We start from the raw sequence: 16,164 nt of genomic DNA, 5'->3' as shown, positions 1-16,164 counted from the left end.
TGAGCTAAAATATGAACTAAAAACTGAAAAGTGCGATTGACCAGAACGGGAGAATGATATTCATATTTACTGTAAACCTCTGAAGAGAATGAGATCTTCTGTTCAAAAGATCATACATTTGAATAGCAGATCATTAGACAATTACCATGCATAGGAGCCGGCTTTGTGGGTGCTTCAGCACCCCCAATATTGAGAGAATTCATTGTATGTGTCCAGGGAGGGGTTATTTCCTTTGGGCTTAGCACCCCCAATAATTCTGAAAAGTTGGCTCCTATGTTACCATGCACTTCTGTTTACCAGTTAATAATCTACTCAGTGATACTTGGGCCAAGGAGAAGCAAACTGGTCTTATTGCAGCTACTGTTATGGAGTACAGTAACTATATAGACTTCCCATTAAATATCTATAACTCTAAACCACAGGACAGTTAGTGCATATAGAAACCACACCATTAAATGCCAGTTATGTAAAGTCAACAGTACAAGACAGGATAAGGACTTTGTGGGGCACCACTCAGGGAAAAACTAGTGTCGGATGGAATGTTCTCACATATTGCAGTTCTTTTGCGGGTAATTGATGTACTTGAAGGGATAGTATGTCCCAGAATATCCATTCTCAGGTTAGGCGTATACCACAATACTTACAGATCTAACAGAAAGCAATTATTTTTTTTTCTCATTAACTTAAGGATATCAGACCATTTTCTACACCACCAGGGTGCAGTGCTGTGTGGGGATGATGACCAGTAAGTACATTTGACGATTTTCACCATTCCTAATAATGAAAATTCCTGTGGTCATTGCCTTGGTTCATACAGTATCTATAAATACCAGGTGTGAAGTTCCGTCTTCAAACTCTGATGTACAACAAACATCCAGTGCTTCTTCTATGTACACCTTGTTTTTACAGGACCATATGCGTGACATGGGCCTTACACAAGGTAAGATGAGTTTTCTCTAAATAACTCTTTTTTTTTTTTTTTTTACTTTTCTTCTAAAGGCCATTGCTGTTTCTGTGGCTAAGCGGGGGTTTTGAAATCTCAACAACAGCTGAGCGAGATTTGTTCAGAAACTTTGGAGCTCGACGTAATAGTCGTTGTGCTTCGGTGAAGGCTTCTGTCAATTCTTTTTTCCATTGTACAAATTCAGGATCACTCTGAGAATAGAAGTATAAAAGTACAATTTATTAATATTAATCAGTGCCATTCAAGGTAAAAATCTGGGGTTCTCTTTATTTATTATTTGAAAATACTCTTAAAGGGAGCCTACCATTACAAAACAATGTTAACTGTACACTGGACAAACAAGCAAATATCCTATTCATTTAAATGGTGCCCAGAGTTAAAGTCAACAATTTGTAGTCTATGTTCTGCACATTCATTTTAACGCTCATACATAATGGAGGAGATCGGTATGGAATACTTTAGTTTTGTAAGCATGCTACCCCCGACCACCAATTGTAACTCACTAGGCATTCATCGTCTCATAAGGAATAGGTTTGAGTGTGTTATATTTATTTTTTTTGTTACATTTGTACCCTGCGCTTTCCCACTCATGGCAGGCTCAATGTGGCTTACATGGGGCAATGGAGGGTTAAGTGACTTGCCCAGAGTCACAAGGAGCTGCCTGTGCCGGGAATCAAACTCAGTTCCCCAGGACCAAAGTCCACCACCCTAACCACTAGGCCACTCCTCCACTGTTGCTACTATTTGAGATTCTACATGGAATGTTGCTATTCCACTAGCAACATTCCATGTAGAAGTCGGCCCTTGCAGATCACCAATGTGGCCGCGCAGGCTTCTACATGGAATGTTGCTAGTGGAATAGCAACATTCCATGTAGAATCTCTCCAATAGTAGCAACATTCCATGTAGAATCTCCAATAGTATCTATTTTATTTTTGTTACATTTGTACCCTGCGCTTTCCCACTCATGGCAGGCTCAATGTGGCTTACATGGGGCAATGGAGGGTTAAGTGACTTGCCCAGAGTCACAAGGAGCTGCCTGTGCCGGGAATCAAACTCAGTTCCTCAGGACCAAAGTCCACCACCCTAACCACTAAGCCACTCCTCCACGCTACTGTAATCAAATACACATTTAAAGCATTACTCTTCTTAATCAGAATTCACTTTTCTCTTTAAAAAAAAAAAAAAAAAGATGGCAAGAACACTTGAAAACTTTAATTCCAAGATAACTGAATTTATTTTGTACTAGGTACTTCATCATAGACTTTACTAAGCTACTTTAGTTTTCTAATGTGGGAATTAACCAATGTTATCTTAATATACAGGACTAACTGCTACTGATCACTAACTGCCACACTAAACAGCTAAAATGAAAATTACTATTATGCGGCACATGGAATAGATGGAACCGAGCCTTGCCATTAATATGGTAGATAACATGGCATAGTTACTTACACCTCCAGAAGTGAAGCTAACTGCATTCTATGGTACCTACCATGCAGTTAATATGAGATATGATGAGCAGCCAGCGCTTAGCTTCCAAAACACTACCTTAATAGTGAGTCAGAGCTCGATAACCAGTTCTCCCTTAAGAGTTGGGAACTGAAGTAAGGAACTCTGAATGAATATGGCCACCAGGAGGAACTACATTTCCTATGAGTCCACAGAGTTAGCCTAGGTTGGTAGGTGGAGCCAAAAGGTGAAAGCGGATGCTCATTATGAGTAATGGCTCCAAACTAAAAAGGAAAAGACTGGCATTTGCAGAAAAGGAGGTGTTCTCCCATGAGGGAGTCTGCAGACCAAAGAAGGAGAATTTTGCCCTGAGGAAGAAAGCATGGAGACTGCGAGGCCAAAGGAAGCCACAGTTTCGGGGGAGTAGGAATGGCCAGGTCTGTAAAGCCTATTTACTCTTTTCACTGTAAGAGAAGAAACTCTTTAATATTAGTGAGAGACTAGGAAAAAATGCCCGTTTCTGAGTGGAATGAAACGGGCGCTAGCAAGGGGCCCCCTCCCTCCGTCCCTCAAAGCTACTTGCCTTGTTCGCCCTCCCTCTGTCCCTCGAAGCTACTTGCCTTGTTCGCTGTGGGCCGACTTTCGGCCCTCGAGTGTCAATAGCTCCGCCCTCGACGTCATGACGTTTTGATGCGTCATGACATTTTGACGCGAGGGCGGTGCAGACACTCCAGGGCACACCGGATATCTCGGGCGCCTCAATTTCCGTGGAGGCTTCAGAACGTTGGGGGTTGCCTTTTATATATATAGATTGGCAGCACTTTAGTCGTCTATTGTGTTGCTGAAGGTGGAGTTTTGATAGAGTAAGTTATTCAGTCAACAGCGGTCAGTGTGTTTTTAAAATTAGCCCCAGATTTTCAAAACTCAGCCATGTCTGGGCCCTGGCAATGAATATGCAGGTTTAATTCGTTAGGTGCTTACCACTGAGTCATATGTGGGTCCTAGCCAATATTCAGCCGTCTTATGTGGGTCCAGGCTGAATATTGGATGGGACCCGCATAAAATTATCAGCCCGATAGCTCTCCCACTCTTCTCAGTTTGTCTACCATCTGTGGCACCCCTATCGCCCCACACAATTCCATTAAACGTCTAGATGCCCCTATTGATAGCACCCTTAGGATACTCATGTATCCAACCTCCTTAAAACACTGATCATCTTATGAAAACTTTGCTCTGTTTGTCCTTTTCTAGATACCATAGCAACATGACGGCAGATAACAGCCAAATGGTCCATCTATTCTGCCCATCCACAACAGCCACCATCTCCTCCTTTCCTTAGATCCTAGTCCACTTCCTTGTTCTTTCCAGACTGGACTACTTTAATCTACTCTTAGACTTCAAATCTCAGCTGTGTGAACTGCAATTAATTCAAAATACTGCCATAAAGCTTATCTTAGGTAAGAAGAAATTTGACTGGGTCACTCTTCTGCTCTTAGTGAACGTTGACTACCTGTCTCATATCGCACCCCATTTAAGAATCTTATGAAAGCCCACTAAGCTTTCTACATGGGCATTCCTTCGTTTCTTAGTAATTTACTTATACCTATTCCCCTGCTGTACTCTACACTCAGCTCAACAAAATCTTCTCATTATTCCCTCATACTTGCAGGAGCATATGCAGGATGTAAAGTGAGCCTCTTCCTTGAAAAAGCGGTATGCGAAACTTGGCCATGTCGGCGGGGGTTCCTTGATATCTTTAAGCTGCTGCCTTTTAAGATAAGTGTTTTAAGAAGCACTAGATTTTTCATGAGATTGCACAAAATATAATAAAATGAATAAAATATCTACAAAATAATAAGGGGATCTATGAGGATTTGCACCACACCATTTCGCTTATTGCGATGGAACAAGTTTGTTCTGATGGTTGTGTGAAGCAGTTACATCTGATGTTCCCCGGATACTAGATTGCTATCTTTCTTAACCTATGCTCCATACTGACGTTTGGGACATGATTGTGCATATATTTCTATGGGCATCTCTATTGCTTAGCGCACTAAAAACCTACTGTGCCTTTGTTAAAGACCCTCCCTCCTAGTGAAAGGCTGGAGGAAGAGCAGAGTGGCAATATTATCCATTGAGTTTGTATATTCAGCTGTATTTGGATAAGTTATCACATGTTTAATTTAGGCCTTCTCTACCTATGCATTCAGCACTGCTGACAATGCATATAGTAGCACTGAATATACATATTAATTTAGGGGCCCTTTTACCAAGCTGCGTAGGCATGTATGCGTGTCCTATGCATGTCAATTCTGAACTATCGCCAGGCTACCGCATGGCCAGGGCGGTAATTTCATTTTCGACGTGCATCCGCTATGTGCGCCAGAAAATATTTTTTATTTTCCGGCACGCAGCGCTAACCGTGCGGTAATCAGCAATGTACGTGCACTGACGATTACTGCCTGGTTAACATGTGAGACCTTACCGCTAAGTCAATGGGTGGTAGTAAGGTCTCCGGTCCAAAATGGACACGTGCCAATTTTCATTTTGCCGCACATCTATTTTCGGCCCAAAAAAACCAAACCAAAACAACAAGGACTTTTTTGCAGGTGTGCTGAATAATTGACCTGAGCGTGCCCAATACACACGTCTACACCAGAGCAGGCCATTTTTTGGCGCACCTTAGTAAAAGGACCCCACACTGCAGCCAGCAGACATTACAACACTGATGCCCACTCCTGAATATTACCTCCTTGTGACCGTATGACTTTAGAGACGCTAGATAAATTTTTGTGTTTTTTTTTTAAACACATGACAGTCGTTTTAAATCTAAAGTACAATTTCAAATCATTCTAAAATGTATAATTCTACTTCCTATGGCAAGCCTATTGCTACCAACAACAGCTACCAGGATGTTTTGAAATGAAAGTTAAAAGAACAGAACTCACAAATGAAGTGCACCAAAGAGGCAACAAATACATTTCCTGAAAACTGCACTTTGAAAACATGCTTTTTGTTTCAATTATTTTACCTCACATTGAAGGACAAACTGTTTTCCTCCTTTAATCTTCAATAAGATACATTTTTTGTCCTTAATCTGTGTTTCTTCCACTGATATTATCTGCTCCATGGTCAACAGGTTTTGCTATATTATGAAAATGAAACACGGTTAGTATGAAGGCCTGAATAGAGTAACTTTGGAAAAGAAACCCAAGAAAGTCTAGGTGCTGAGAGAAAATGTCACAGATTTTCAAGACTATTTAAAAGTAGGGGAAAGTACAATTCTTAGGAAGCAAAGTTATGTGAGAAAATCAGAAACCAGAAAACATTGCATAAAGAAATGCCAGTCAAGGAACAAGCAAAATAGAAGACAAATTTTGTTTCTTACACAACAACTAATTGAAACCTTGATAACTGTTATCAAGCTTCTCTCCACCCAGATAGATACCCAAAGTAGGAATCAAGATTCAACTGTAAAATAAAGACTGCAGCTTTAATGTTAGAGCCCTAATAAGGGCCAAGAGTTTTCAGGGTGACCCTGTCTGGCCAAGCAGGGTCACTGTTCCTTTCTGGGTTTGTCAGGTACACAGCTATTCTCAACCTAGTCCTCGGGGCACATCTAGTTCCATTAGGTTTTCAGGATATCCACAATGAATATACATAAGTTACACTTGCATGCAATTGAGACTGTACATGCAAATCTATCTCATGAATAGTCATTGTGGATATCCTGAAAAAAACAATTGGATTAGAGCATATTCAAAAGCATGGATTAATGAATAAGAATCCTCCTTAGAACTTGATTATTCTATATCTAAACCAACCACCTACTAATCCCTCTAAACTGATTATATTAGCCATATTATCATATATTTTTTTTCTTTTTCATTATGTGTTATGTAAATTATTCCACAGACATATCTTCCTTAATTCTTACATAGTAATATGTTAATTTAGAACAAACCTCTTACTCTGTTCATAACTATATCTTTTGCAATATAATGTAAGCTACATTGAGCCTGCAAATAGGTGGGAAAATGTGGGGTACAAATGTAGCAAATAAATAAATAAACATGGATTTAGTGAAGGGAAATCTTGCCTCACCAATCTACTACATTTCTTTGAAGGGGTGAACAAACAGTGGATAAAGGGGAGCCGGTTGATATTGTGTATCTGGATTTTCAGAAGGCGTTTGACAAAGTACCTCAAGAAAGACTCCAGAGGAAATTGGAGAGTCATAGGATAGGAGGTAGTGTTCTATTGTGGATTAAAAACTGATTAAAAGATAGAAAACAGAGAGTAGGGTTAAATGGTCAGTATTCTCAATGGAGAAGGGTAGTTAGTGGGGTTCCACATGGCTCTATGCTGGGACCGCTGCTTTTTAACATATTTATAAATGACCTAGAGATGGGAGTAACTAGTGAGGTAATTAAATTTGCCGATGACACAAAGTTATTCAAAGTCGTTAAATCGCTGGAGGATTGTGAAAAATTACAAAAGGACCTTACAAGACTGGGAGACTGGGCGTCTAAATGGCAGATGACGTTTAATGTGAGCAAGTGCAAAGTGATGCATGTGGAAAAGAGGAACCCAAATTATAGCTACGTCATGCAAGGTTCCACGTTAGGCATCACGGACCAAGAAAGGGATCTAGGTGTCGTCGTTGATGATACGTTGAAACCTTCTGCTCAGTGTGCTGCTGCGGCTAAGAAAGCAAATAGAATGTCAGGTATTATTAGGAAAGGAATGGAAAACAAAAATGAGCATGTTATAATGCCTTTGTATCGCTCCACGGTGCGAACACACCTCGAATATTGTGTTCAATTCTGGTCACTGCATCTAAAAAAAGATATAGTGGAATTAGAAAAGATGCAGAGAAGGGTGATGAAAATGATAAAGGGGATGGGACAACTTCCCTATGAGGAAAGGCTAAAGCGGCTAGGGCTCTTCAGCTTGGAGAAAAGGCGGCTGAGGGGAGATATGACAGAGTTCTATAAAATAATGAGTGGAGTTGAATGGGTAGATGTGAAGCGTCTGTTCACGCTTTCCAAAAATACTAGGACTAGGGGGCATGCGATGAAGCTACAATGTAGTAAATTTAAAACGAATCGGAGAAAATTTGTCTTCACTCAACATGTAATTAACCTCTGGAATTCATTGCCAGAGGATGTGGTAAAGGTGGTTAGCTTAGGGGAGTTTAAAAAAGGTTTGGACGGCTTCCTAAAGGAGAAGTCCATAGACCGTTATTAAATGGGATAAGCAGTATAAAATGTTTTGTACATTTTTGGGATCTTGTCGGGTATTTGTGACCTGGATTGGCCACTGTTGGAAACAGGATGCTGGGCTCGATGGACCTTTGGTCTTTCCCAGTATTGCAATAATTATGTACTTATGTGTGTCCTGAGGACTGGGTTGAGAATGGCTGGTCTAGTGTCTCACCGAGCTTTTGCAGCCTGATTCAGGGACCAGCATCTAAGCATTTTCTCACATTTACTGTTGATAATCCCCTCTTCTTCCCTTTCCATCTTTAACTTTTAACCTTAATTCACCCAAACTGTGACAACACTCAGAGAACACAACACAGTCTAAAAGAATAACAACATAAAATTACTTGTATAACAGGAAGTGACTAACTAAGCATGTAAAAAAAAAAAAAAGCCAGCGAGAGAGCAGGTTGCTCATTTGGCTGTAGGGGCTGCAAAAGAAACTCAGGTCAACACCTGTGGCCCCTTTAAATACAGCATCTGCTCCTTTACTCCCACCCTTGACCAATCCTATGCCAATGAAGTCTTCAGTTTACTGAGTCAGAACATTATGAGGCACACCGGACCTGGCATGCTCTCTCTATTCCACTCTTCTTTCCCCATACCCAGCGTGACAATGATCTCAAAGCAGGCTGCAAAGTGAAGAAGGGAAAATTGCCAGGACCATGAAGGCAACTGAGTGAGGCCATGTGCAAATGAGGCTACTTGCAACATCCTTGCATGCTGAGAAGTACTGATTCTTTGAGCAGAAGTTTCAGGCTTATTCAATCCCTGTGTGTGCCAGTATGGATCCAGTATATACACTTACATTTTTATGAGCACTATTTGTAATTAGAGATATAAAGAGGGGGAAAACAATTTTATAGATGGGAAAATGGGGAACTTTGAGGCATGTAGGTTTAAATCTATTTGACCTTTACTAAAACAAATACTTGGCAGATGTATTTTCTGGTTGTTTGGGTTTTTTAAATTAATACTATAACTTTACTATAGCTTGTTAGCCACATTGAACTCGAAATTGTACTGGACAATATGGGTATAAATGTCATAAATAAATAAATAGGCCATTTTAGAAGTGATTTTAGAAAGTATGCATATACTCCACGGGACATAGAAATGAAAAGGGGGTGTGGTGGGGCATGGCTTCAGCATGTCACCAAAATTATATTTTATTTTATTTTTATTTATTGCATTTGTATCCCACATTTTCCCACCTCTTTGCGGGCTCAGTGTGGCTTACAATACGATATGAATGATGGAAATACAATTTGTTACAACTTGGTTATGGATTACATTGTGAAGAGTTATACAAGACAATCAAAGTGTTGTTAAGGAATATAAACACTGGAACCAAACCTTGAAACACTGGAAGGAGACAGCGGGAGGTTAAAAGGGCATTATGTATGGTATACATATTTCTGTGAGTAAAGGTATGAGTGAGGTGAGACTACGGGGGATGAGAGTTCAGAAGTGGATGTATTGATGCATTAGTGAACAGTGAGTATGAGCTTTATGTGTTTTGCTTCTTTCCGTACATTTTTTCAAAAAGATGGGTCTTCAATAGTTTGCGGAAGGAGGTTTGCTCATGGATCGTTCTCAGGTTGCGCGGCAGTGCATTCCAGAACTGCGTGCCCACGTGAGAAAAGGTTGACGCGTGTAGCGTCTTGTATTTTACGCCTTTGCAATTAGGGAAGTGGAGGTTGAGGAAGGTTCGGGATGATCTTTTGGCGTTTCTGGGTGATAGGTCTATTAACTCAGACATGTAGGCTGGAGCTTCGCCATGAATGATTTTGTGGATTAATGTGCATACTTTAAAAGTAATGCGTTCCTTGAGTGGAAGCCAGTGTAGCTTCTCTCGTAAGGGTTTTGCACTTTCATATTTTGGTTTTAAGAATTTCACCTCTAGCGGCACAATACAATGGAAAGTCGTGTTTATACTGAAAATAATGTTCACATTGGCTTTAGCGCCTGCCCCAGGGCTTGAGCAATTCCAGCTCCCAGTGTAGTGTAGATCTGTGGTCTACATCAAGGGACATTGAATGACCCTGTAGAAGAGGAAAAAAAGAGTAACATCTGGAGAGCCTTGTATACCAATGCCCGCAGTATGGGAAACAAACTTCTAGATCTAGAGGCTACAATGATAGAAGCGAATTTAATGGCGGTCACAGAGACGTGGTTCATGGAGAACCTTGACTGGGATATAGCTATACCTGGCTATAATCTATTCAGGTAGGACAGGGTAGGGAAAAAGGGTGGGAAACCATTTGGCATCTAGTGATAACCGAATGGTGTGGTTCAATATTAAGACAGAGGAAAGGGCTAATTCAAGACTGAAGGTACTGGATTTCAAAAGAACTAACTATGCTGAGATGGGGGAGTTTCTCAAAGAAATGTTAGTAGGATGGGAACTGCTGAAGGAAGTAGAACAGCAGTGGACAAGACTGAAAGGAGCTATTTTAAAGGCAACTAACCTTTATGTTAATAAATTACATAAAGGAAAGAGGAAAAGAAGGCCGCTCTGGTTCTCAAATGTAGTAGCTGAAAAGGTAAGGGAAAGGAGGTTAGCCTTCATACATTATAAGACAGCTCAGAAAGAAGAGGACAGGCAAGAATACCTGGATAAGATAAGAGAATCTGGAAAAGCCGTCAGGAAAGCGAAGAGGCAAATGGAAGAAAAGATAGCTAATACAGTAAAATTGGGTGATAAGACATTTTTCAGATATGTGACAGGAAGAAGTGCCGTAATAGCATTGTGAGGCTCAAAGCTGAGGGGGAGGAATATGTGGAAGCTGATAAGGATAAAGCTAAACTGCTTAACAACTATTTCTGTTCTGTGTTCACAAATGAAAGGCGGAGGGTAGGACTGCAGAAAACAAATGCAAATGGGGATGGATGTATGGTGGACCAAGACCCATTCTCAGAGGACTGTGTTCGTGAGGAACTAGTTAAAAGTAGACAAAACGATGGGGCCTGATGGGATATATCTGGCATCATGTTTCTAAGGAACATTTTTGACTGTTAACATCTGTGACTTCAGTCTGGTCCTTCTGAATATCTTCCGCTTGACTTGTTGTTTCCTTGTGTGTTTTTGCGGGAGAATTGGACTCTCTTTGTTGTTCTTTAGAATACCTTACCATCCCTGGACCAGCTTGATATCTTCTCTATGCTCACCCCTGAATTCCCCCCCCCCCCCCAAAAAAAAAACAAAAAACTATATCCTCTGCCATACGGCCACATTAGCATGCACAACTTAAGGCGCCATTCAGGACATTCAGGACCGGCGGCTGGAATCAGCGCTAAAACGGTCCTTTGAGATTTCGGGCATAGCCTTAAGGGCGTTGTTATTTATTTTACCATTGTTTTTATAATTTTTATTTCTATTATGTTTTACTACATTCTGTATAATTTTCCTTTTAATTGTCTTTTGTAAACCAAAAAGCTCTCTGAACAGGCGGTATATCAAACTTGAAACATGGAGAGATTCTATATAAGCATTTTGTTGAAGTTTTCTACTCAGGTTTTCCTTTCTTTTGTGGCTACAGACTCCCCTGAATCTTCTTTCTCTCTCCATTCTTGGAAATCCTTTAGCAGGACCTATTGACTCCTAGTCTCTCTTGAGATCTGAAACAACACTGTACACTTTTTCACACTGGTCAGTTCCCTTAATCCTGGATGGTTCCTATTTCACAATCTCAAAAAAAAAAAATCATTCAAAGAATAAGACTTCTTAGACACAAAAATCTTGCTAGCATGAGAAATCTGTCAGCCAATCATCCTGCAGCAGTGCCCAGGCTGTGAGTCTTGGGAAGCAAAGTGAACATACATGACATGCATGATCTATTGAACATGACACAGAAAGGGAGTAGGTGGTAAACAGTCTAAGCTCCAGGCTTACCCCACCCAGCCCTTTGCCCTGTAATTGGCTCTTTTATTCAGTATGCACACAGAAGTCACTGCCCAAGCAAGATTCTAGAGCCAGAGACTGCATGAGTGAGTAAGACAGAGAGGGAGAAGGTTCTGGTTTTTCTTTTTAACTAGGTGACCTCCAGCACTTGATCCTGTTCTTGTAGCTGAGGTGTCTGCAAGTATACCAAATTGTAGCTTTTGGACCTTTCGCTTTCCATTTGGGATGGGGTCTTCTTTTCTTTTGATTGTGAGTGCCACAAGTTGCTGCCATCACATCCTGCCAGAAATGTGCATTTAGCTACACATCCTCTCACTCCAGTTCTCCAGATAATCATTGGCTTTGCACTTTTTCTTCACTAATAGGTAAAAAGAAGCTCTGGAACTTACTCCTAGAGGGGTTATGTTTAAGTGGAGTGAAGGAGTGGCCTAGTAGTTAGGGTGGTGGACTTTGGTCCTGAGGAACTGAGTTCAATTCCCACTTCAGGCACAGGCAACTCCTTGTGACTCTGGGCAAGTCATTTAACCCTCCATTGCCCCATGTAAGCTGCATTGAGCCTGCCATGAGTGGGAAAGCACGGGGTACAAATATAACAAAAATAAAATAGATACTTGAGATTCTACATGGAATGTTGCTAGTGGAATAGCAACATTCCATGTAGAATCTCAAATAGTAGCAACAGTGGAGGAGTGGCCTAGTGGTTAGGGTAGTGGACTTTGGTCCTGAGGAACTGAGTTTGATTCCCACTTCAGGCACAGGCAACTCCTTGTGACTCTGGGCAAGTCACTTAACCCTCCATTGCCCCATGTAAGCCACATTGAGCCTGCCATGAGTGAAAGTGCAGCATACAAATGTAACAAAAAAAAAACTCAAAGAAGAAGGTGAAAGCCTGGCTCTTCTCCCAAGCCTTTAATACACAGTGTGATTGACTTTACACCATTCTGCACCTGGACTAACTTGTTACACATACTGTAACTTAGCCCAGTTCCTTATATCTTGTTTAATTGTACAAAGAACTTGCCTTGAGTTTAGTCATCCATCTATTTATCCCAACTGACTCCGTACCACCCATCTTGTCCTCATCTATATATCTGCACTTGGCACCTATTGTAGAAAAACATTTGAATGTTCTAATGCATGCTAATTAGGTATTTCATTAATATTATGCTGACATCATATTATATCTCTGTTATTTGAATTCAGCATTGTTAAATGTGTATATTTTTTTATCCTGTTTCATGGTAGTCCTATTATTAGGTCTCAATTTGCTATTTTCAAGTTTACTTCATTCTTTGTATTTAAGTTTATGTTTGGTCATTTTACTATTGTTATGCTGTTAACACAATTGTTAAGTTTTATGTTAAACTGTACCTGCTGTACACCACCTTGGGTGAATCTCTTCATAAAGGCAGTTAATAAATCCCAATAAATAAATAAATAAATATTGGTGCTAATTAGCTCATTACTCAATTAAATTGTATACACAAATTGGGCATGTGCCCAAATTTGTACATGCAATTTTTAGTGCTTTTAAACAATTCAGGGGTTAATGCACAGTAACTGCAAATTTTGACTATGGTCCTTATATGCAATATTTTTAAACTTAATAGTGCTACATACTATATATATTAAAGATTTACACATACCCGAGACTCTCCTTCACCTCTCCATTCAAGTCGGTTTGGAAAGAGGTAAAAGTACCGCCTCTGCCACTGAGTTAGGAATGGGTTGCCTAGTTTCAGCATGTACCCGTGCATAATGCAATCCTTTCCCAGTGCATAATCTGCAGCAAGAAATCATACATCAAAACTTAAAACCAGACAGAAAGACAAGTATAATTTATAGATTTGCCTATATAAATAAAATTAGGGTCAACAAACAAGCTGTAGGCGGTATCTTTTTATTAGACTAATTTAATGTTTCTTTGACAAGCTTTCAAGAGCTATCCTCACAAAACCTTGCTTGTTGACCTTTATTTTCACATATCCAAGTGGACTAACATGAAAATCACAATTCTCTGCTCTCATATTGTATATAAAGGTCCATTTCATAAAGGAAGGTTAAGATCGGAATTCAGACATCCATGTCAAAATGTGCTCAATGTGGTATAATTTAAAAAAGGCGCTGCTGAATGTGGAGTCTTCTGTAAAATGCCTATAAGGGTAACAAAAAATTCACATGTATTTACTGGCACACACAGCAGGCACAGCCACTTTGGAAATGCACATGTGGAAAACATACATAACATGAACGCTACACTTTTATATGAACACTAGCCGTTGAGCCCGTAAAAACGGGCTGGTATTGGGGTTTTCCTTCCCCCTCCCTCCCCGCGAGGTCGCCACCGCTACCGTCCCCCCCCCCCCCCACCCCCGGAGTTGCCGCCATCCCTCCACCCGGCCTGGACCTTCTCTCCGCTACTAAACTTACACATTCATTCGCCGGAACGCAGCATGCACATCAGCTGAGCTGCCGTCGGCCCTTCCTTCTCTGCCTGTGTCCCGCCCTCCTGTGACGTAACGTCAGCGAGGGCGGGACACAGGCAGGGAAGGAAGGCCGACGGCAGCTCAGCTGATGTGCATGCTGCGTTCCGGCAAATGGATGTGTAAGTTTAGTAGCAGAGAGAGAGGGCCCGGTGGGGGGGGGGGGGGGGGGGGAGGAACGGTAGCGGCGATCTCAGGCGGGCGGGCGGGGGGAGCGGTTAGCGGTATCAACCTCGGTGGCGCAGTTTTCCTCTCTGTCCCGCCCTCGTCATCACGTATTGACGCGGGGGCGGGACAGAGAGGGAAGTCTCTACTGCGCATTTGCAAGTGAGTCGGTCACTCGCCGTTTATATGCTTGATGGCTATTTCGCAACCACCATGTATACGTGGTACTACTTCTACAGGTAGCTGTACCATTGTAACAAACCTAGATGTGTAAGTGATGCTAATTAAGTAGTGAAGGCCACAATATTTATTTTTCTTCATTTTGGTAACAGAAGTAAACAATGAGGATTAAAGAAAATTACTCCCTTTACCCCTGTGTAAAACCTTGGCTGAAATAAGCTCATAAATGTTTCTAAAATAACTCCCAATATGTCTTAGGTAGCTTATCAAACATATAAACGGCGAGTGACCGACTCACTCGCAAATGCGCAGTAGAGACTTCCCTCTCTGTCCCTCCCCGCGTCAATACGTGATGACGAGGGCGGGACAGAGAGGAAAACTGCGCTGCCGAGGTTGATGCTGCTCCCCCCGCCCGCCTGAGATCGCCGCTACCGTTCCTACCCCCCACCCAGCCCAGGCCCTCTCTCCGCTACTAAACTTACACATCCATTCGCCGGAACGCAGCACGCACATCAGCTGAGCTGCCGTCGGCCTTCCTTCCCTGCCTGTGTCCCGCCCTCGCTGACGTTACGTCAGCCGACGGCAGCTCAGCTGATGTGTGTGCTGCGTTCCGGCGAATGAATGTGTAAGTTTAGTAGCGGAGAGAAGGCCCAGGCCAGGTGGAGGGATGGCGGCAACTCCGGGGGTGGGGGGGGGGGGGTGGGGGGGATGGTAGCGGTGGCAACCTCGCGGGGAGGGAGGGGGAAGGAAAACCCCAATACCAGCCCGTTTTTACGGGCTCAACGGCTAGTATTACTATAAAATAGAATTATGGGAGGATGCCAACTTAAAAATAAACACACCCTGAAATACCTATGGAACAGTACACTAAATCTTACTGCCACTAAGAGCAGCCATTATAGATGGCAGGTAACATATACATTTTATCTCAACATTGCAAAAATTAATGATAGAACATTACCTATTCACTAAAGAACTCAGACAAATGAAACAAATAACTAATATATGTAACTGATCAGCTCTAGATTGTAAGCTCTTTGAGCAGGGACTGTCTTTTTGTGTATGGTGTACAGCGCTGCGTATGCCTTGTAGCACTATTGAAATGATAAGTAGTAGTAGCTCTAAGTTCTCAAGGAGCTGCTGATATTTTACCTTCTTCATGGCCAAGCTGTTTATTTTTAGCCCTCTTTCTGGCTTCAATTTTATCTGTGTCTGCATTAACAGCTTCATATACAGTTTCAGCTACTTCTTGTTGCCAACGCTCTGATATCACCAAAGGGAAGTTCTTGTAGAGTTCTTGGTCACTATCAAGAAGCTAGTGGGAAAACAGAGCAGACCATTTTTGAGTAATTATCATAATGCATTTTAATATATTAGAGCTGGATATTCAAAGGATTTATGCTCCTAATGTTGAGATTTGGGCTCCTAAAATGGCCTTTCCGAAAGACTACTAGAGCTGGATGCCTAAATTTATACTCAAAATTTCACTAAACACATAAATTTAGGAACATAAAAGGTGGGTGGTTACAGGGGCAGATTTAAGATGGAGAAAAAAGTTAGGGAGTCTTTTACAAAATGGTGGTAAGCCCAATGTAGTGCAGTTCAAATGGGGCGTGGCTATGGGTGGGGAAATGGACGTTTCGTGGGCGTTCCAAACTTTACATGCATAGTTATTGAATATGGCCATGTGTATGTAAATCTACATGCAGAGATTTATGCCACATTTTCATTGGTGTAAATGGAGACACAGTT

At 41.5% G+C, this 16,164-nt stretch overlaps 1 protein-coding gene across 1 annotated transcript; it reads right to left on the bottom strand.

The window, feature by feature from the left end:
• Positions 1 to 924: 924 nt before the first annotated feature.
• LOC115459591 (beta-adrenergic receptor kinase 2-like) lies at positions 925 to 15,727 on the bottom strand (the record flags this gene model as incomplete). Its single annotated transcript, XM_030189399.1, is given in 4 exon segments — positions 925 to 1,155; positions 5,448 to 5,561; positions 13,231 to 13,367; positions 15,565 to 15,727. Coding segments are annotated over 4 exon segments (576 nt in total), but the record flags the coding sequence as incomplete, so codon positions are not given.
• Positions 15,728 to 16,164: the final 437 nt, after the last annotated feature.

The sequence above is a fragment of the Microcaecilia unicolor genome, unplaced genomic scaffold, assembly GCF_901765095.1.
Source record: "Microcaecilia unicolor unplaced genomic scaffold, aMicUni1.1, whole genome shotgun sequence".
NCBI lineage: Eukaryota > Metazoa > Chordata > Amphibia > Gymnophiona > Siphonopidae > Microcaecilia > Microcaecilia unicolor.
This window is presented reverse-complemented; position numbering and strand designations above follow the sequence as displayed.